The 22,164-nt window shown below is 38.1% G+C and overlaps 1 protein-coding gene across 2 annotated transcripts; it reads left to right on the forward strand.

The window, feature by feature from the left end:
- Positions 1–410: 410 nt before the first annotated feature.
- PHS1 (dual specificity protein phosphatase family protein) lies at positions 411–21,286 on the forward strand. Of its 2 annotated transcripts, XR_016527661.1 has the most exons (12): positions 411–556; positions 643–720; positions 826–968; positions 1,159–1,363; positions 1,821–1,997; positions 2,521–2,681; positions 13,493–14,564; positions 14,987–15,133; positions 15,228–15,455; positions 18,417–18,619; positions 20,293–20,450; positions 20,575–21,286. XR_016527661.1 is itself a non-coding variant. In XM_039023169.2 (11 exons), the coding sequence occupies exons 1-11, from the start codon at positions 527–529 to the stop codon at positions 20,933–20,935; spliced, it is 2,760 nt and encodes a 919-aa protein (XP_038879097.1). In that variant the 5' UTR covers positions 411–526; the 3' UTR covers positions 20,936–21,286. The 2 variants fall into 2 exon arrangements, 1 of the variants encoding a protein (XP_038879097.1); XM_039023169.2 differs by lacking the exon at positions 18,417–18,619.
- The last annotated feature ends 878 nt before the right edge of the window (positions 21,287–22,164 follow it).

Here is a 22,164-nt window from a genome sequence, read left to right on the forward strand (position 1 = left end):
GGCGCTGGGCTTGGAAGAGAAACGTGAGGCCGAGAGACAGAGTGAGGAGAGACGCGTGACCCGTGAGACTTCAGCGGCTGGGATTGGAAGTTTGGAAGAGAGATTCTAAGGCTTTGTTATATCATATATATTATGACAAATTGCAAAAATAACGAAGGTAGTTAATAATAATAATAACAATAATCTACAGTCCACACCTCCCTCCAAGGTGCAGTTGCTAATCCAAATCAACCGCTCCAGAAACAGAAAGCGAAAAGGTACTGCCTGCTCTGCCGCACCTTCCTCTTCTTCTTCTTCTTCTTTTTCTTCTTCTCATGATGGGCAAGGCATGGCAATTGGCAATGGCATCACCTACCGCCAACTTTATTTGCTTTTGCTAATTTGTTTACTTTTCCCTTTTCCAACAGGGAGAGAAAGCGAGGTCTGATACCATATACATACGCTTCGCTTTGCTTTGCTTTGCTTTTGAAGACACTGTACGGACTACAGTACTACCATTCATTTCCACTCAACCTTTCCTTCTGTTATGGAAAAACACCATCCCCTTCAACATCAGGTGCCCCTTTTCTTCCCTCTCTCAACTCCATTCATTCTCTTCCTCTGATCTCATCCCTTCTCTTTTATGTTATGCCGGAATACCAGGATAGCAAGGACCTCGACTTGGATCTCGGACCCGACGACCCTGACCTTGCCCCTCTCCCCCCCACCGTTACTTCCCGGGTACTCTCTTTCTTTCTCTCTTTCGCATTTCCATACACTCTCTCTTCCATCTACATCTACATACTATTTCCCTCTCTAACTTGCTTAATGCCCCCTCAAATCCAGGTACTGCACATGTTGGGAGACATCGCAGCAGGTCCCGCTTACAGGTTTTCCCAATGGCTTGAACTCGTCCGCAAACGTAGTGGCAAACATCGCGCTTCTGGCTTCCACAACCGCCCTCATCCACCTTTCGATATGCCTTTCGGGTTTGCCCAATTATATGCTATTCCCCCCCTCCACTCTTTTTCTTATTCATCTATCAATTACCGCTTATCTACTATTTCACCCCGTTCCAGTGGACATGATTTCCATTACATACTTACCTTTGAATGCTCTGCCTTAATTTGCTGTCTCCTCTTCTCCTTTTCATTCAAATCTTTGGTGTTTACCATTCAGTGCTGAGGAACTTGTCAATGAATCAATATCTCTTCCAGCTCCTGAGCAATCAACTGAAACGAATTTGTGGGATAGACTGGCTAAAGCTTCAATGTTGGATATCGAGTCGAGCTCTTTTTCGTGGGATAGGCTTTTGTCTCTTCACCGCACCGAACACAGTAGTAGCACTGAACATTCGGAAGATGAGATGAATAAAGCCCTTGAGGTGTTTAATTTTTTTACTAACTATTTTATGACAATTCTTAAACATTGTTTTTAAAATAGTTTTCCGTACAAATTGTATGCTTTTCTTTCTTTTTTTTTTTCCCCCTTTTAGGCAATTAACGAAGTGAGAATTGACCATTTATGTATTTCTGTAATGTAGTTTTTGCACATATGTTCTCTATACCGACATATGTTAATTTCAGTTACAAGGTTATTTAAATTAGACGGATATAACATTCGCTTCTTGATGTTTGCAACATTTATAAGATTTTGATATTAACTTCTCTTTCTTCCTTACACTCATCTCTACATATTAAATATATTCAAAATGTCTGTCCTGATATATTTCCTGCCTCAAAATCTGATACAAGCTTTGTATATTTCATTCATAACATAGTTATTTCTTATATATATATATATATTGCGATATGCTGCCTAAAAAAATTATCTGCATATAGGTCACTGTAAATTCTGGTGGAGTCGTTTTCTTTGCACTCTTCAATCAGCTTGGATATGATGATAATCTCCCAAAGGAAGCAGCTGCTGTGATAAAGATATCATCTTCCAGAATGGCCACACAATCTGAGCGCCTTGGTTATGAATTTGCTAGGTGGCTCGGGGTTCAAACTCCGCAGGTTCTCTTTGTTGTTCGTGATTTTTCTATCTTTTGTTAATACTATCTTATTCTGTGATTTAACCCATGCTGTTTGGAGTTGCTTCCTCACGGAGTTTTGACTTGAACCTAGCTAAACATAGGGGTTGCATAGAGATGATCGAGGAGTTGCTTCCACCTTCCTTTTCGTGAGAGAGAATGGTTTTTGTGACATGTTGGGGTGTGTGCTTTTCTGTGAAGTCTTTAGGGGAGAGAAATTAGAGTGTCTTTAGGGGCTTGAGAGGTCTTTAGAGTGAGGTTTGGGCTCTTTGTTAGATGTGTCTCTGCGGCCTTTGGTGGCTAAGCTATTTTGTAACTGTCCATAAGGTCTTATAGTTCTTGATTAGAGGCCCTTTCTTTAAATTGTTTCTTTTTTGTATATCCTTAAATATATATTTTTTACATTTTTCTCAATAAAATTTTGGTTATTAAAAAAAGAAAAAACCTTTCTGTATTTTCCTGTCAAATATTCTTTATCTAATCACATATCCTTTTGGGAACTGCAGGCCAGAGTTATTCATAATTCCAGCACAGAATGGATCCAGATAAAAGAAGCTGCAGAGAAAGCACGAGATATTGCCTGTTTGGAGGGTGATGAGGTTGGTGAAATGACATGTTCTGAACTGTTGGAAGCACTTGAATTTAGCAGATGCCTTTTTCTGATGAGGTACAATTTTGTTCTTTTCAGCTTCGGTCTATAGTTCAGCATAATGGAAATAGGGGCTAAGATACTGTGTCTGTGTACATTTTCCTTTATAAGATTTAGCAGTTTTTGAGAATTTCTAGATTGTACTTGATGTACGTCACTTCATTCTATTCTGATTTGCAGTGAGTTTGGTTCGCTGGATGAATTACCTAACATGCCTATGGATATGGGTTACTCTTATTTGGGTTTGTTAGGTATAGGGTGCTACCTTTCTATTTAGAGTGTTGTGGAGGTTAACATGTCATTTTTTTAAAAAACGGAAACAAGACTATTCATTGATATAATGAAAGTGTCTAATGCTCAAAGTACGTAAGAGGAAAAAAAAGTTAAAACTTCAAACATGCCAATACAAGGCTAGAACCAAAATGCATCATAAAGACTAAAACTCTAGAGAAAAAGTAAAACAATCCAATTAAACTCATAACTCAAGAGAAAACCATATTCGAGAAGACTTAAACTCGAACAAGCTCGAAACAAATAGAAGAAAAGCTTCCACCGTGATATCTTGCAAAGGTTGAACTTGAGAATAACGAAGAGCCCACTAAGCATGATTGACGAAAAATCAAACCCAAAGAAAAAGAAAACAGCTGCCACAACAAACCGAGTGTTGATAAGGGAAGAACCCCGAACTTTGAGCTTGATAGAACAAGATTGGAAGGCCCTCCTGGTATAGCTCTCTTTGTGGGGTTGCCTTAACCCTGCCCCTAGGCCATTGCATTTTTTTGGAATTTATCTTTTTTTTTTTAAAAAAAGGAAACAAGTCTCTTTATTCATTAAGAAAATGAAGGAGACTAATGCTCAATTTACAAGGAAGTCATAAGGATCAGTAGGTGTACCCGGGCATCTCAACTAGGTTGACACCTCCTTAGCACCTCTCATCACATCCAAACACTAGAAAATCCTCTAAATTAAAGCAATACAAAGGGATACAATTCTAAATTCGAGAAAGAAAGAACCGGCTGGAAAATTAAGGGAACAGGAACAATCACAGCAAAGAGAACTAAAAAATCGAAGAAATGTGAACTTCAAAAAGCTGGAGAAAGGAATGAATGCCAATTTAGACTGATTTCCTGACTAGAGTATGCTGTGAAGGAGCTTGAGAGGGAGCACCAAAGAGAGGCCTTTAGCTTTGCTGCTTCATATCTTGAGAACCATGGGGTTTCCTTGTCTTGGAAACTCTTTGATTCCGCTCAAACCACAATTCAGCTAACACAGCCTTTACAGCATTGACCACAAAATTTGATGAGTTTTCTTGAGAACAGGCCCTATCAGCAGCTGCTGCACATTTAGGCTAAAATCTGCTCCGAAGGTCCAGCACAAGTTAAAAGACATTGAAGAGCGAAAACCAGCAGCTTTGTGCATAAAAGCAGTCGAAAAAAAGGTGTTGGAGGTCTTCCCCATTCTTTTTACACAAAGTACATATATTGAGGGAGATGTAGTGGGAGACAAGCTTCTTTTGCAGCACACTTGAGCAGTTTAAGGCTTCAAAAACCATTATCCAAAGGACTATTTATTCTCCTTGGGCTTTTTGATTTCCAAAGAGCTTCATTTAGGAGAGGATTATTTCGAGGGGCTTTGCAAAGATAATTGGTTAAGGATTTCACCGAGAAAACTCCATTGGATTCCAAAGACCAAACCTTTGAGTCAGGGTGATCTTGCACCTTTAGGTTAGAAATGAGGCTTAACAAATCTTGAAATTCAATAATCTCTTCATCTTTTAAATGTCTTCTAAAAGAGATGCTCCAAGATTTAGTGTTATGATCCCAATGCTCCCTCACAGAACCGTTTGGTTGAGTGGACAATCTGAATAATCTAGAGAATCTGGACAATAGGGGGGGATTGCCAAGCCAAGCATCTAACCAGAAAGCAATTTTAAGTCCATTGCCTAAAACAAAAACCGACAAGTTTTCCACTTTCAACCAAGCCCTTGAAATGTTGACCCATGGGCTTCTAAGGCTGCTCACTATCTTACCAAATGTGTGTCTCCCAAAATTGTTACTGCCATGTATACTTTTGACCACTCTGCACCAAAGGGAAGAGCTTTCATGCTGGAATCTCCAGCCCCATTTTGCTAAAAGAGCCAGATTTTTCTCTTTCAAGCCTCCCAAACCAAGGCCACCTTCTTCATGAGATTTAGCCACATGCTCCCATTTGGCTAAATGATTTAGTTTACCCCCTTTGTGGCCTTCCCAAAAGAAATTCCTCAATATTTTTTCTAAGATGGATAGCACTTTTTTTGGTATCAAGAAGGAAGACATATAGTAAGTAGGGAGGTTCGAAAGAACTAACTTACAAAGAGTTGCTCTTCCTCCTCTTGAAATGTTGTATCTTCTCCATTTGTCAAGAGTGCCTTGAAGTTTAACAATAACAGGCTGCCAAAAAACTGTCTTTTTTGGATAACCTCCCAATGGAAGGCCTAAATAGAGAAGGGGAAGCTGCTCTGCTTTATAATTGAACTTGGCTGCCCACTTATTCAGCATGTCAAGGCCTATATTTATACCACAAAGAGATGATTTCTCCCAATTAATTTTCTAACCAGAAAACCATTCAAAAAGGTCAAGTGTGGCTCGAAGAGACTTTAGCATAGCATCATCATATTTGCAAAAGATAAGGGTGTCATCGGCAAATTGCAAAATTGAGATATGGACTTTATCCTTCCCTACCAAAAAGCCTTCAAAGCATTCTTTCTCATGTAACTGGTTGATTAAGGCATTTAACACTTCTCCCACCAGGATGAAAAGGAAAGGAGAAAGAGGATCTCCTTGCTTGATTCCTCTAGTTGCCACTATCCTTCCACAAGGCCTTCCATTGATAAAGATGGAGAACTTTGGATTGATGATGCAGCCCAAGATCCATTTTGAGCTGAAATTCTTACCAAGTAGGACTTTTTCAAGGAAGGACCAGTCCACTCTATCAAAGGTTTTCTCCAAATCAAGCTTTAGAATCCAACCTTTCTTCCCTTTTGATCTATAGTCCTCAACTGCTTCATTTGCAATTAGGATGGGGTCTAGGATCTGTCTTCCCTCAATAAAGACACTTTGAGTAGGAGCTAATATGCTTGGCATGATTCTTTTTAGCCTCTCAGCTAAAACCTTTGCAACTATTTTGTACAAGAGGGTTGTGAGACTGATTGGTCTGAAATCTTTGACCTTCACTGCATCGGACTTTTTTGGAATTAGGCAAATAAAGTTCTCTTTAATACACGAATTGAGTTTACCATTGCTATGATCAAACATTTTTATAAGGTTGTCTTTCAGATGAGACCAAAAATGGATGAAGAATTCTGGTATGAAGCCATCCGGCCTTGGTGCCTTGTTTCTTCCCAACTCTTTCACTGCCAACTTGATTTCTAAAATAGAAAAACTTACTACCAGCCGCTCATTTTGGCTTCTTGAGACTCTAGACCAGTCAAGGTTAAGGGGAATGGCCCGAGGACCATCACTTTTTGAGTACAATGAGGAGTAAAAGCCCAAAATGATATCTTCAATGTCCCGGGTGGATCTGGTTGGAAGGTCTTGGTCATTGAGTAATTCTGCAATCAAATTTTTTCTTTTTTTAGCAAAAAGGAATCTGTGGAAGAAAGAGGTGTTCTTGTCCCCTTCTTTTAACCATTTTAACTTGCATTTTTGAATTAGACTTCTTTCTTCTAGTTGGTATAACGCCAGTAGGTCTGCTTTCAAGGAATAGGATGCATCATCAACCCTGATCTGTGAAAAACATCCACTGTCAGTGTGTCTTTTCTTTGAAGTTCATTTAGTAAACTTTCCTCTTTCAGAAGCAATCTTTTCAGAAGTAGTCTTTTTGAAGAATCCCCTAAGCCTCTTGTGTTCCAAGTAACAATCTTCATTTTGGACCACCGAGGATTCTTTAATTCTTCCCCCTTTGATCAGGCCAAGACGAAGTCACACTCTTTTATGATGGAGTGTGAGGATTGGGGGACATCTGACAATTTTAGAGGGGGGATGGGGAAATTGTTTGCACTAACTTGTGCAGGATCGTCGGGAGGAAGGAAAAGCTGACTCAGGGAGAAATCAACGCCCACTTGGCAATCTTCGAGGTCTTTGTTGTCTTCAACATCTATAATATCCAGCTCCTCACTATTCACACTAGCCAACAAATCATCTTCTGAGTCTTGTGAGAATGGAGAAGGAGAAATAAACTTGTTACAACTGAGAACTTGACCTTCTGAAGAGGATTTGCCACTTCGGATGCAGTGTAGAGAAGGTAGGATCATAGAACTCTCCCTACCTAGGCCCGAGGTTTGAGGATTTGCTTGGAGGTTAGCACAACTTACTTCAAGAATATCCGGGTTGGAGATGGCTGACCAAGGGTTTTGAAAGGACGTGTGTTTTCTGATGAAATGTCTGGGAAAAGGCTGCAGCCCATACGACTTCCTTTTTGCTGTAGTGAAAGACTTAGATGACTTATTCCTTTTCACCTTTTGGAGCCGTATGTGGGAGATTGGATTAGTGACCGAGGCCTCCAACTTCTTCGTGAGAGTATCTTGGCCACCAAACTCCTCAATATTGTTTGGAGATGAAACGACTTCCTGAAAAGAAAAAGCCGACCGGCATTTCTGATTTTTTGCAAACCACTTTTGGCGCCTTTTTGAGGAGAAGTTGAAGAGTCACGACTCTCAGGCTTCTTTTCAATATTAAAAGCTTTTTTCTCTAAAGGCGGATCTGAAGAGGGCAACTTGGGAAGATCAACCGACAGAGGGCTGAGGCAGGAACGGGGTGCGCGGCTCAGAAGACGAACGGCCTCTTGACTTTTTGGCCTTGAACTTATTCTCTCTCTTCCTATTTTCTTTTTTATCAACAAAAACTCATGGGCTTTTGGAGAATTTAATATTACAGTTGGAGGGAAGGAGAAAGTTGAAATTTGAATTTAATGGATCACATAAAATGCCTTCATCGCACTTAACTTCATTCAGGTGAATTAAATCAATGGGATTTGTAAAGTCAGACTCAAATAATTCACCCCTGACCTTGCTTGGAGGGTTGGATGACGAAATATTACCGAAATTCAAGTAGATGGAACTCTTTTTCATTTGAAACTTCTATTGTTGCTGGGACAAAACCGCAAAGATTCTCCTTTATTTTAATTGGCCTCTGAGACATTGATCAAATTAAGTGTATCCATTGTTATGCTTTCTAACCCACCAAAGTATTTCCCGATCGCCTCAAAGGTTTGCTTACACCAGTAGTCAAGGGGTAAGTTCTTAATAGAAATCCAACCACCATATCCTCTGGCTTAAGCTGGTCTGCCGTGGATGGAATTGTTCCATCTTTCGAACTTCAGGTGGAAGGAGCCGAATTTCTGCCACTTGCCTGAGTTTTTAATCAGCTCATCCAAGGAGTCTTGTTCCATTGTCACCAGAGCATTTTCTGCAAATAAAGGATTGATAATAACATTAGATTGGAAGTGGTATTTTAGTGTTTTACTAATATCAAGCCAATTATCGAACTCAAAGAGGCGTGAGACAATCCATAGGTTGGAAAAGTCAGGTTGGAGCACATCAGAATGCTTGATAACCCATTGGTGATGCCTATTCTGTTTTTTGACCAACGAAACAGGGGAAACAGGGGATCTCGGGTTCCTTGAGGAACTCTGTGGCTGATGAGAGGTGCTCAATGGTGACTTGTCAACTTTTGAAGGGGGGAGGTTATTCTTAGAAGGAAGCGCATTGGACGAGGAATCCTTGAGGCAGCCGCTGACCATATCATTGAACTCTTGCCAGCCGGAAGTGCCATCACCAAAAGGGATATGGTTGTTTTTCTTTCCACCCGTTGAGGGCCAGACCGCACATTCCACAAACCATCCTCTGCTGTCCCGGAATTTTGATAGGCGAATGACACACTGATCAACTCTTTCCTTAAGAAGGAAAAATTCAAATGATGGACTGTACAACAATCTCTTCATGCTACCATCTAACCATTGCGCCATTGGTGACGAGAAAAGAACTTTTTGTCCTTTTTTCATGTCTTCTATGAAAAAACCGTTGCTCACTTTCCACATACAAAAGAAATGAACACCTATTTTTCAACTCTTCACCTCCATGAGATCTGGGGCTGACCGTTAGACGAGTGCCACGGGCGTGGTTGGAGAAGATACGGCTGGGGAGGAAGGTCAAAATCAGAGAGGGAGGAGGATGGGAGGGGGGAGGGGGGAGGGGGGAGATGGGAGAGGAGAGAGGAGAGAGCTTTTTTTTAGAACTTTCCATTTTTTGGAATTTATCTTTTGTTTGTTGTTTCTTATTAGAAAAAAATGATAGGGATTGGTAAGAAGTGTTTGGTATATTAAGTTTCTTTGTCCTTGTTTTCCTTCCCTTTCTTTTCGCTAGTATTCTCCCTTTGTAATTATTCTGCTTTCTGATAAAAGTCAATTTGGAATTTTATAGGGTGGCCTGTTACTTTTAAAGGTCATTTCAACTTTTGTCTTAGAGAGAAAGCCATTTTTCATATGAAAAGAAAAGAGAGGGAAAACGAAAGAGCCCAGGAGCACAAACTAATCAGCTTGGTCAACGGTATATAATGTGATCTCTAAGGTTCTAAGCACGAGGTTGAAGAAAGCTTTCAGTTTGATGGTCTCTCTAAAGTTTATACCAAATGGCTTCTATTCTCTGTACAAAGATGGTTTAATCCTTATTAGCAAATGAGGCTGTAAAGGAAAGGCATATACTTAAAAAATAGTGGTAAAATTTTTAGCGAAAGGGATCTGATTTGAGCTGGTTGAACATAATTAGAAGTTATATTTCAGCACAAGGTTTCCTTTATCTTTTATGGAAAATCCAGAGGTAGAATCTTAGTTACTAGAAATTTGAAATTTTTAACCAAGAAAACTCTCTTTCTCCTTTTCTCTTTATTGTCTTTTCTCTCTGGAGATATATTAAGCAAATTGCTTGATCACGGTGTCGAAGTGGTTTTTTGGAGAGAGGGGCTTTAAGGCTGGGTTGACTGAAGTTCTTTTCTACCTACAATCTGTAGACTACACAATCTTACTTTGTGATGATAAAAATTCTCTATACTGACATGAGATCTTTTTTATTTTGGGAGAAATTAGTGGCCTCTAGTGGCATCATCGTGGCTCCAGGAAGAGTAAAAGAATTTGAACTTCAGTCTTCAAGTGAGAGATTTAAAGATAGGGTTGAAGTTTCAAGGCAGCTTTTTTTAGGAATGTTCTTATTTCAATGTTGGAAACAGGAATAAACTTTGTTTTGCAAGGACGGCTAGATAACCAACTACCAAAGAGAAATTCTCTAATTTTGTTGTTGTGGGACAATGAGATGTTTTACGACCTCACTTGAACAAAATCTGTTATATTTGTTGAACAATAGTACCCTTAGTTCTAAAAAGGACAATGAGATATTTTTATTAAAGAATTATGGGATGAAGGAACTCAATCTTGGAGAGAATTCAAGGAGACAAACATTTGTAGGATGGCCTGAGGGAGTTGGAAGTCTTTGTTGGACAAGTTATCGAACAAGTGGAAATATAGAAGCTTTGAGATATTGAAACTGTTTAGAGATTTTTTGAATGGTCTCTTTTCTCTCTGCCAACATCAAGTCTATGCTGACAGAAACCTGAAACACTGGAGTGTCGATTTATAAAGTAAAGGGCCAATAACATCAAATTATTTTGTTACACAGTGTGTAATGAAGCTCTAAATATAAAGTAGAAAGGGCACAAAGAAATGCTGATGCTTAAGATTCACGCCTAGGTTGTGTGTTGTTTGCTGAGAGGCAGGAGAAACCAAATCACACTTGCTGTTTTGGTGTTCCTATAGTATTAACTGTTGGCTTTCTCTCTTCCGCAGCTTTAATATCTCTTGTTCTGGGATAAATCGACTAATGACAATATGATACATGCTAGGTGGTCTCAGTTTGAAAGGAAATGCCTCTATGATTAAATGTAGTCAGAGCATTTGATAGCAGAATTGATCAATGACCATGGAATCCCAACTAGATCCTACCGAGAAATTGTAGATCTTATTTTGGGGTTTTATTCCTCTCTTTATTTCAAATGTGAAGGAATTTGATCAATACCATACAACATTGAATGGCCAAGAGTAACAAGAAACCAAAATGAGCAGCTTGTGGCAAGATTCACCCCTACAGAAATCAGAAAGGCAGTGAAAGAGTTGGGAAGGAACAAGGCCCCTGGTCCGGATGGATTTACACCAGAATTTGTTCTTAAATTTTGGAATCAACTAAAGGATAACTTCTCTAGGCTGTTCGATGAAATTTACAGTAATGAAAAGTTAAACTCTTGTGTTAAAGAGAATTTCATATGTCTCATTCAAAAGAAGGAAGATGCAGTTTTGGTAAAAGACTTTAGGCCTATCAGTCTTACCACTCTTATGTATAAAATAATTGCAAAAGGGCTAGTTAAAAGATTCAAAGGGATCATGTCAAGCATTATAGCTCCAACTCAAAGTGAGGGGAGCAAATTCTTGACCCCATACTCATAGCCAATGAAACCATAGAAGACTATAGGTCTAAAAAGAAAAAAGGATGGATAGCTGGACGTAGAAAAAGCATTTGATGGAGTGGATTGGGACTTCCTTGAGAAGGTGCTTCATGGAAAAAAACTTTGATATTAAATGGATCTCCTAGATAATGGGATGCATCTCTAATCCAAAGTTCTCCATTTTCATAAATGGAAGAGCAAGAGGAAGAATTAAAGCTACTAGAGGAATTAGGCAAGGGGATCCTCTTTCTCCCTTCTTATTCCTTTTAGTAAGTGAAGTGCTTAAAGTTTTAATCACACGACTGCATGAAAAGGGGAAAATGAAGGTTTTATGGTTGGAAAAGATAAAATCCATGTCTCCATCCTACAATTTGCGGATGACACTTTAATATTTTGTAAATATGAAGATGAAATGCTAGATAATATATGGTATACTCTTGATCTCTTTGAATGGTGCTCAGGCCAAAAAATTGATTGGGATAAATCAGTTCTTTGCAGCATAAATGTAAAAAGATGACAAGCTGATTTTAGTGGCTGCAAGACTCAATTGCAAAGTTGAACATCGCCCTTTTTAAGTACCTTGGTCTACCTTTGGGAGGGTACCCAAAGAAGGTGAAATTTTGGCAGCCGGTTATTGATAAAATACAAGGTAAACTGGACAAATGGAGAAGATACACCATTGGTTCAGTGTTGGACCATTGGGACAATATTACTTCCTCTTGGTCCATCTCTTTTAGAAGACTCTTGAAAGATGAGATCTTAGAATTTCAAGACTTGTTAAGTATTGTTGCAACTTGAAAAGTGAAGGATTGCAATGATAAACAGTCATGGTCATTGGAAACAAGTGGTTTTTTTCACCGTCAAATCACTAGTCACTCATTTATGCAAGGCTTCCCCAATTGACAAAACTTTAGGAAAGACGTTATGGAGATCCAAAAGCCCCCGGTGAGTAAATATTGTCTTATGCATAATGTTATTTGGAACTCTTAACTGCTCTAATGTTTTGCAAAAGAAGCTGTCCTCCCATTATTTATCTCCAAATAGATGTGCATTGTGTAAAGGAAATTGGGAAGACCTACAACATCTCCTTTTTTATTGCAGTTATGCTCAAAACTGCTGGTTTTCATTACTCAAATTGTTCAACAATCAGCTGGATTTTCGGAGGAGTTTTCAGGGACAATGTACTGCAGATGTTAGTAGGACCAAGAAAAATCAATAAATTCTGTGGACTAATGCAATTAAGGTGGTGCTGGCAGATTTGTGGTTTGAAAGAAACCAAAGAGTCTTCCTGACAAGGAAACTTCTTGGTTTACCAGATTTGAGGCTGCTCGGCTAAATGCATCCATGTGGAGCTCTCTCTCTAAGGCTTTTGCGGATCATTCCAGCCAAGAAATTAGCTTGAACTGGCGCGCCTTCCTCCCTGGAGCCATAATATTACTGTTGCAGGCTGTGTAGTTTATTTTTCTTTGGTTGATTGCTTTGTAGTTTATAATTATAATTATAGTTGTGACCTATGAACTTGTCTCAAGTCTTAATTTTTTTGGGCAGGTTTGCCTTTAGATTAAGTTCACATTTTTCTGGGCTGTTTTATATTGTATTGTACTGAAACATTCTAATTATGCCCTCATTTTATCCTGGGAGATGATGATGGTGCTAAGGGGATGTCAACCTAGTTGAGATGTCCTAGTGCACCTGCTGATCCTAAGTTTTATCTTGTCGTATCAAATTTAAAAAAAAAATGCAGTCAGAGCAATTTCATTGGCTTAATTATGGTTATAAAGGAATACTCAAATTTGCAGTGACAAGGTTAGAAGGTCTCTGGTTTAGCTGAGCTCCACGTCTAATATGCTTATGTGTTTCTTATCTAATACTTTTTGTAATTATTCTTCTATTGTATAAAAAATTTGGGTTGCCATTTTCATGAACCCTGGCCTCAAGTGAGATAATAGACTTTGGATGTATTTTTCATAATTTCAATGAGAGTACCTACTTTTAATATAAAAAATAACAATATTGGAAATTATTTGATAAGGATATTTTCTATTTGCCGCAAATATTTAAGGGTCAAATATTTAGGATAACTCCTAAATATTCGTGTAAAAAAGGATAACTCTTACGTAGGGTCTAATATCTGTATTTCAACATTTTATTGGATATAAATATATAATCAGCACTAAAACTATGCTTCTATGTTTCATGGATAGAAATTTCTGCAGGAAGCATGATGTTAAATGATATGTGTTGCTTTTCAATAAGAAATTCTATTTTCCTTCTTCACAAAAGCCTGTTTCTCTATTCGTGCAGCTATGTGCATGGATCTCCATTGTTGGAAAGCTCAAGTGCATTTGAATCACGGGAAATGGCTGAAAAATTAGCTGCTGCTATTGGAAGGATCTTATTGTTGGACCTTGTCATCAGAAATGAAGATAGGCTCCCTTGTCGTCTTCTTCGTTGGCGTGGAAATTCGGCAAATTTGCTCTTGGCTGATAGAATGACATCTGCAAATATGAATGCACTTGAGGAAGCCTTTGATTCTGCTATTAAGCGATACAAACCAAAAGTCATTACAACGCTTCAGAAAGAAAGAAGGACAACTTCAGTGGATAATAGATCAAGTTCTAATTCAGGGTTGGTTTCAGAGGTCTCTGAACTTTGTGATATTGTTGAATCCCCAAAATCTAGTAACCTAAGTATAAAAAGTCAAATATCAGATGAAGCAATGGCATGTGATTTTAATATTGTGGCTATTGACTCTGGTGTTCCTCGTCGACCTCCTGCTGGAAAACGTGCTAATGACCAATCAATTTACCCAAAATTAGTTGAGTTACTACTTAATAGTTCTGAGTTCTCCTCTAATCTGTTACATGACATTACAGGAGGGAAATTAGGGTTCCCTTCATCACCGGATGCCAACTCAACTTGTGGCATTCAGCTTATGGATATGAGTTCTATTGTCCATGAATTTCGATATGGGTTTCGTGCTGCTCTTAGAGATTTGCAAGGATTTCACATATTTTTGCTTACCCTTCACCAAAAGTTAGACAACTCATTACGAGCGTTCATGAATATCATAAATAAGTTTCCCATGGGGGAATCTGACAAAGAGGATGCAGGGGTTCCTGAGTCCCATTTGCAGGGTTCTACAAATATTCATTGTATATCTCCACGTGGTAAGGAACGAGCCTCTAGTGATGGTAATATGGATGTTACTGAGTCAGCTCCAAGATCATCATCATCAGGTAATAAAGAAAGCTCAGACTTATCTTCTCCCTTGTCACGAGATAGCTCACAAGGAAAGTTATACAAGGGAAGTGCAGAGCCCATTCATAGCCTTCGTTTAACTGCAAAGCTCCGAGACTTTCATAAATTTGCCAAGGTAAACTTTTTAAATCTTTTGATCGTTCTCTCTCTTAATTATTGTCAAAACTTTCCCATGTCATTTATCTATGATCAACTTAGAAAAGCAATTGCTTCATGAAATGTTTTCTTTCATGAAAAATATATAAAATCAATCAACTGGGACTCTTATGTTTTTTCTAATGAATGGTACTTATACTTGCATGTATGGTTTCTACTTTCTCTAGCTTTTATACTGTACCTTGTGAGTTGTGAGGAATTTAAAAGTCATGTCGGTTCATTCCGAGGTTAATCGTTTTTTTGTAATGTATTCAGTGCACATGACTACAAACATGGTGAGTCATTAAATCACTAGAGAACTCTGTTGATTATGTGCAAATGTGCGGCCATTCAGTGACCATCACCATCATAAATGTGACTTCTCACGTTCTCTCTGCATAGGTTGATGCTGAATCAAATAAAGAATTGGATATGTGGAATGAAGTGCTAAAGAATGAAGCTGTTAAACTCTGCCAGGAGAATAAATTTAATACTGGGTTTTTTGAGGGCAGCGATAGTCATGGAGTTGTGGATGCTTATGAATTGAAGGTAAAATATCCACTCCACTCATTTTAATATCTAATTTGTATCCAGGAAGCCAATCGGCCAAATACCTCCATCCTTTGATTGATATATATTTCAGGTGAGACTTGAGCACATTCTTGAAAGGATTGCACTGATATCCGAGGCTGCAAATACAGAAAGGCCTTCTTCAGTTACACCTGCCTTGTTTATAGGCGGTGCCTTGGCTGCAAGATCTGTTTACACCCTTCAGCATCTGGGAGTTACTCATATTTTATGTCTCTGCTCAAATGAAATTGGGCAGTCAGATTCTCAGTTTCCTGATCTATTTGAATACAAAAATTTTTCAGTAAGTGCTTTTTTCCTGCCATAACTAATTCCGTTTCCAATTTCTCTCTCTCTCTCTCTCTCTCTGGCCATTTAGTCTTACATTAGGTAAGGGTAAAAATAGGAAAAAGAAAAATAAGTGTTTCAGTTTCTTTATATTCTCTCCTTTGAGAGTCACTATATTCTAAAAGCTCCTCTTTATTTCTAATTTTAGTGGAGAGATTATAGGAACTGTCTATCTACCTTTTCATTAGGGTTGCGTTTGTCCTAATGTTGGCTCATATTTTAACATTTGATTTTCTTGGGTCAAACACTATAAGAACAGCACTGTGTGCATTATGAATTTTGTGGGAACATATCTAGCCTGTTGATTATCATGCCTTCACCGTTTCTTTTATATTCTTTTTTTCTGATAGAGAATGCCAGTGACTAGTCTTACATTAGGGAAGGGAAGGAAAATGAAAACAGGAAAATAAATGTCTCAATTTCTTCTTATCCACCAAGATGTCGTATTATGTACAAGATCAAAAAAAGCCAAAGCTAGAGGACTTATCTTCTAAAGAGTGGATATTTCTTTCTTTCCAAATGTGCCAGAGAGCTCTAAAAGCGCAACTTCCAAAAATCTTGGCTTTTCCTTTCAAATTCCCCATGTGAATGCGCTCCATAAGCCAATCGCTCACGTTCTCAGGGAGACAAAAAGACAAGCCTAAGTTTCCAGCCAAGTAAATCCACGATCTCGAGGCAAAGTCACAATGTAGAAAGAGCCAATCAAGTGGTTCCTCCATGTTCAAACATAATATACAGTTCGGAGGCGAGAGGGACCACCTTCTAGACTTTCTTTAAAGTTCGTCATCGATATTTAGACTTCTAAAACTTCAATTTTTTCTGGGTAATTGTACCTCCAAATCTTACTTTGGTTAGAAACTTAGAGTTGTATTAACGACGGTAGTGGCAAAGTGTTTAAAAGTTGATTTGGTAGAGTACACGATAGAGGGGCTTCAAGGGACCAAGGAATATGATCCTTGCCCACACCTATCCGAATAGCATTAAGGCTCCATTAAGCTTTTCCACAGGGCCAACCAGCTGTGCTCACGGTAAAAAAATCCCTCTACTAAGACCAAGGTCTCAAACCTGGCTGTCATTGTCCCAACAATCAAATAAATTATAGATAACATGGCTGATGGCTGACAAGAAACCCACGGAGTGCAGAGGCTATTGTACCACGGGAGGAGAGAGAATATATTTATTTATTTATATATATATATATATATATATATATATATATATTCGCTAGATTCTCGTGGGAGAAGATGACAGAGATGAAGTGGCAGCAAATGAAAACCGAGAGTGAGGAGGTGAGGGAGAGAGAAAGACCTATTCACCGATGGCAGAACGATTAGAGATGGGGACGAAACCCACGCAAAGTAACAACCCACGATGCAAGATTTGAAACCCATGGATGTACTACTATGCGACGACGCTGAAGATGATGACGAGATTTGACCCTTAGGCTATAGGTTATTGGCCATTATTATTATTTCATTTAGAACTCTACGGTTTCTTTTTCTCATTGTAACTCAAGCATTATTCTCTTTTCATTATATCAATGAAAAGTTTTGTTTCCAATCAAAAAAAAGGAAAAAAAAACTACTACTACTACTATGTGATGACGCTAAAGATGATGACGAAAAGGATTACCGGAGTGAGACGGCACTGGAGGTTACTTGAAGATTTTGCGAGAGATGGGCAGGCGTCGGCTAGGGTTTTTCTTTTCAAAAAGTAGGGTTTTACTTCTTTGGTACCATGTTATATTTGGAGGAATACTGTATTTTCTCTTATTTTTGGGAAAGACCCAATAATGAGTAAATATAACACGTGAGAAATTCTATCTAAGGAATTCAGTATAAAAAGGACATCTAAAAAATAATTAAAATATATAAATGACTACACAAATCTACATATTAGTTATAACGAGGTTCCATCTCAAAATCAATTGGCCATGAGAGGAGTTGCCCATATGTTATAAAGAGTGGGAGGCTTCTTGATTTTTCCAATGTGGGATCCTCAACATGGTACCTCTTTGGTTCACCATTTTTGGATCGGATCCCAATTTTTGTTTTTGGACTGAATGCCCCATTTGGGCCTCATGAGCTTTGATACCATGTTAAATAACCAATTGACCCAAAAGCTTAAGCTTATGGGTGAAGGTAAATATAATATTATATCAATATTTGAACACTTTTTAATAGAAACCATGATGTTCTTTGAAGCCTTTAGAAGCGAGAAGTAATATAGAGGAAAGTTGTTAAGGATGGATTGGGCTAGAGTCACCCTGCCACCTTTAGAGAGAAGGATCAAGGATGGATCTCCAAACATCCAATTTAGCTTTTAATTTCTCAATTAGCTGCTCCCTCCCGTGATCTCCCCCTAATACTTAAATAAGGGCCCAATTATCAAGTTCCTCCTTATCCACGTTAATCCCAATCAATGAAGTCTGATGTCCCATCACTTCTTTGGAGCCACAACATTTTGGGGCAGAACACAATGGTGTCATCAGCATACTTAAGATGTGAAACCTCCACCAAGTCTTTCCCAACAGTGAGGCCCCTCAAAATCCTCTTTTGAAGACAAAAATGCACTATACGACTTAACACTTTCCCTATAATGGTAAATAGGAAAGGTGAGAGGGAATCTCCTGCCTCAGACCTCTTTGGGCCTCAAATTTTTCTCTTGGTCTTCCATTTATAAGAATCGAGAAGTTGGTTGTTCTAATACAACCAGTGATCCACTTTCTCCAAAGTCTACTAAATCCTTTAAGCTCGATAATAACGTCAAGAAACCTCAAATCCACCTTATCGTAAGCTTTTCATGATCAACTTTAATAAATAATATTAGATGATATAATATTAAATTTACTTTCACCCATCAGCTTAAGTTTTTGGGTCAATCATTAATTTAACAAATAGCTCCTTTGTTTCGGCAGTTTTCAATCTTCAACCGCTTCAAAAGGCGGGAGAATGACGTCCAAAATCTGCTTCCTTGGACAAAGGCTGCCTAGCAATCACTAAAAGGTGTACCTTTTTCAAACTTTCTGCTAGGGCTTCTGCCATAATATTATACAACGAACCTGATGGATCAGAAGTCACCGACTTCAGGAGCATCTTTTTTCTCAGGAATCAAGCATATGTAAGTTTCATTAGTGCATTATTAATAATACCATTTTGGAAAAAAAAACTCTTAGGAACACCTAATCAAGCTTAAAGATGTTGCAATAGTTTTTATAAAACTCACTTGTCATTCCGTCTAGCCCCTTAGATTAAGGTTACCCATGTTCTGATTTGCCATACAAATCTCCTCCTCATGGGAGGGGTATTCCTACTCAGAACTACTTTGTCTATCAAGGGGATTCCAGCTAACTCCATCTACTGTAGAAAGTGCATCGTGTTGTGTGAAGATTTTGAAAACCACAATCTCATCTTCAATTCCTTGATCAACAGTAAGCAAGTGCCATGGTCATTCTCAAGGGTGGAGATGAAGCTTTTATTCTTCTTGGATGAGGCCCCATCTATGAAAAAGGGAATTATTCTCATTGCCTTCTTTTAGCCACTTGATTTTACATTTCTTATTCATGACTCGATGCTCACTGATAGCAACTTTAGGCAAGGAAAGGAATCCTTCGACCTGCTTCTGTCATCTAGCTGCCGCTGAGAAATAATGCCTTGTTCTCTAAGAAGCACGAACACTTTAGTTTGGTTAACGTGTCCGTGTCCGTGTCCAGCACATGACAGACACTCTGACACGTATCGGACACTTGTTAGTGCAATAGATATGTTAGACACTAGTTGTACAAAGTGAAAATAAGACTAACATTTAATAGACATGCATCAAACAATTCTTGCATATACTAAGTCAACAGATATATGACAAAAATAATAAATTTTGAGAGCGAACTACATTAAACTGATTTTGAAGCATAGAAATGAATAGAATTCATTAACTTTGAATTTCCATCGTGTTTAAAAATGATATATAGTTTAAAAAATGTATCCTTGCCGTGTCCGTGTCCTAAATGTTTAAAAAATGACGCATCGCCGTGTCAGTGTCATATTTGTGTCACGTATCGTATTCTTGCTTCTTAGCTTGTTCCCCTAAAGTGTCTAGGCGAGCAATTTGATTGAAAGATCCAGTTTTTTTAATCAACCACATTCCCTCTTCTCTCTGAGCATTTTTGGCCTGCCTTTTCAAATTCATCTAACCCGTCTTCAATTCCTGAAAGATGGTCAGTCTCTTGATGGGAAATTTCAAAATGAGCTTTGTCGTTTGCAAGATCGTGACTTGACATTTTGCTCATCAGAAAGGACGTGCAAAGCATTGACCACGGACTCTGGGAATATCTGCCATTTGTCAGCAAGACTAAAGTGAGGGTCCAATGGACCTGAAAAAGAGTGGGGCGGCCATAGAGAAGTTACTAATTCCTTCTTTGTCTCGAACCACTACCATCTTTATTTCTCATTCTAATGAAGACAGATCAGCAATCTGTCTATTTGTTTAGCATGGGTTAGCCTTGTGCTGATCCATGTTATTTATATCTTTCAATTTTCATAACTCACATCGTGTAAAATTTTAGATGCATAATAATAGAAATTGTTGTCATTGTCCATATATGCTTGTTGGTTGCAATAAAGTGACTGTCAATGTACATTTAATATCATCAATACATACATTCTACTGTCAAGTTTCCTTTTCAGAGGAGGAAAAGGAGTTAAGTTCTAAAAAAGAATAAAGTTTTTTTTTTCCCCATTTATGAGAAAATCATTTTATCTGTCAGATGTCTGATAAAGCTATGTTGCCTTAAACAGATAAGTGATGATGAAGACTCAAACATCAGCAGCATCTTTGAAGAAGCTTCTGATTTTGTTGATGACGTTGAAAGAAAGGGTGGGAAGATCCTGGTTCATTGTTTTGAAGGGAAAAGCAGAAGTGCCACATTAGTTCTTGCTTACTTGATGCTCAGAAAGTAAATGTTCAATTGCGATTTGTATATTGCTACATTAGTTTATCACCACCGTCCCACCCCATTACCGACTTCCAAGGCTTGGGTACTCGTACTGACGATATATATTATGATGCCACGGTTGCAGGAGATACACACTGTTAAAAGCATGGAATGCCTTGAAACGGGTTCACCGTCGAGCTCAGCCTAATGATGGGTTTGCTAAAACATTATTAGAGTTGGATCGAAAAATACATGGAAAGGTATCCATGGAGTGGCAATCACGAAAACCAACCATGAAAGTTTGCCCAATTTGTGGGAAAAATGCTGGACTGAGCAGTAGCTCACTGAAACTTCATTTGCAAAAATCACACAAGAAGCTATCATCTGGGAGTGTAGACAGCGCAATGACCATGGAAATACAGAAAGCATTGACAGCTCTGAGAATCAGTCGCGGAGGAAGCGTGAGCCCAACCCAGAGACAATCTCTTCTCATCTTGGATGAATAGGCAAATATGGAACTTTGGAGTCTCTTTTGGATTCATTCCCCTGCCAGGCGATCACGCCAAAGAGGTATAGGAACGATTTGACTCATCACTTGAGCACCTACCGTTTCCCTTAATCTATACTACTAAAAGGCGATGACTATTTTAGTCTCTCTCTATTGCAAGATTACGCGGTAGAAACTTTTAATACAAAGTTATGACTAAATTTATTGTATGAAATTTTTTAGAGAAATATTCATTATTCACCGATAAAAAAAATGTCAAATTATTTCCACCATTTACAGGAATTGGAAAAAAATACTGATGGTCTTTTATCAACATCTATCAGTAATAGATTTGTATCAGTTTTTATCACTATAATATCAATGATAGATTTTTATCCGTCCCTATTAATGATAGGTACTAATGGACTTTTATCAACCTCTATCAGTGATAGATTTCTATCAGTTTTTATCACGGATAGGCATTGATAGATTTCTATCAGTATTTATTAATGATAGATTTGTATCAGTTTTTGTCAACGATAGTATCAATGACAAATTTGTATCAGTTTCTATCACTGATAGTACTGATAGAATCCATTAGTGTCGTGATAAACATTGATAAACAGTCGTGATAAACATTGATAATAATGTTTATCACAATTATCTAAAAGCAACAAAATTTAAATCTAGCATCCATTTTCATGAGTAAATCAATTTTAACACCAAAATTTAATGTGTTCAAGAACCAAACTAAATCCAAAACGTCAAAAATTTTACCCCTAACGATAAAAAATTCGATGATTGGACTATATGAATTTAAGAGTTAAAGGAAGAGAGAGTGAATTGGGTAGAGAGAAAAAATGATTCACCAACTACAACATCAACCAACCAAATCTGTGATGTAGACTCAAACGACAGAAGCATGAATGCAATGACTATTGAACCATTGATTAAGTATGAGTGTAATGACTAGTGAACGTTAAGAGAGAGAGATGGAGATCAGATCGAAGATGAGAGAAATGTGTAAATATTTTTCTTTATTTTTCTATTTTTGAAAAATCCACTCAAGGGAAGAAAATGAAAAGACATACATACAATCCGACATACAGTCCCTTGTGTATACATACAATCCGACATACAGTCCCTTGTGTCTTAAACGTATAGATACTAAAATTAAAAAGAAGTTCAAATGAATTTTTCATTGGAGATTTTTCTGTGTTCTTTTGAATATTCCAACTTGAGAGAACA

This window comes from Benincasa hispida, chromosome 2 (genome assembly GCF_027475165.1).
Source record: "Benincasa hispida cultivar pf3 chromosome 2, pf3_genome.v1.1, whole genome shotgun sequence".
In the NCBI taxonomy this organism is placed as follows: domain Eukaryota; kingdom Viridiplantae; phylum Streptophyta; class Magnoliopsida; order Cucurbitales; family Cucurbitaceae; genus Benincasa; species Benincasa hispida.

What these genes read in the sequence shown, in the direction of transcription:
- PHS1 (XM_039023169.2), top strand. Translation starts at nt 527, where the DNA reads ATGGAAAAACACCATCCCCTTCAACATCAG. An exon ending in CCTTTCGATATGCCTTTCGG is followed by an intron (nt 969 to 1,158) that starts GTTTGCCCAATT and finishes TTTACCATTCAG; the next exon opens with TGCTGAGGAACTTGTCAATG. An exon ending in TTGAATACAAAAATTTTTCA is followed by an intron (nt 15,456 to 20,292) that starts GTAAGTGCTTTT and finishes TGCCTTAAACAG; the next exon opens with ATAAGTGATGATGAAGACTC.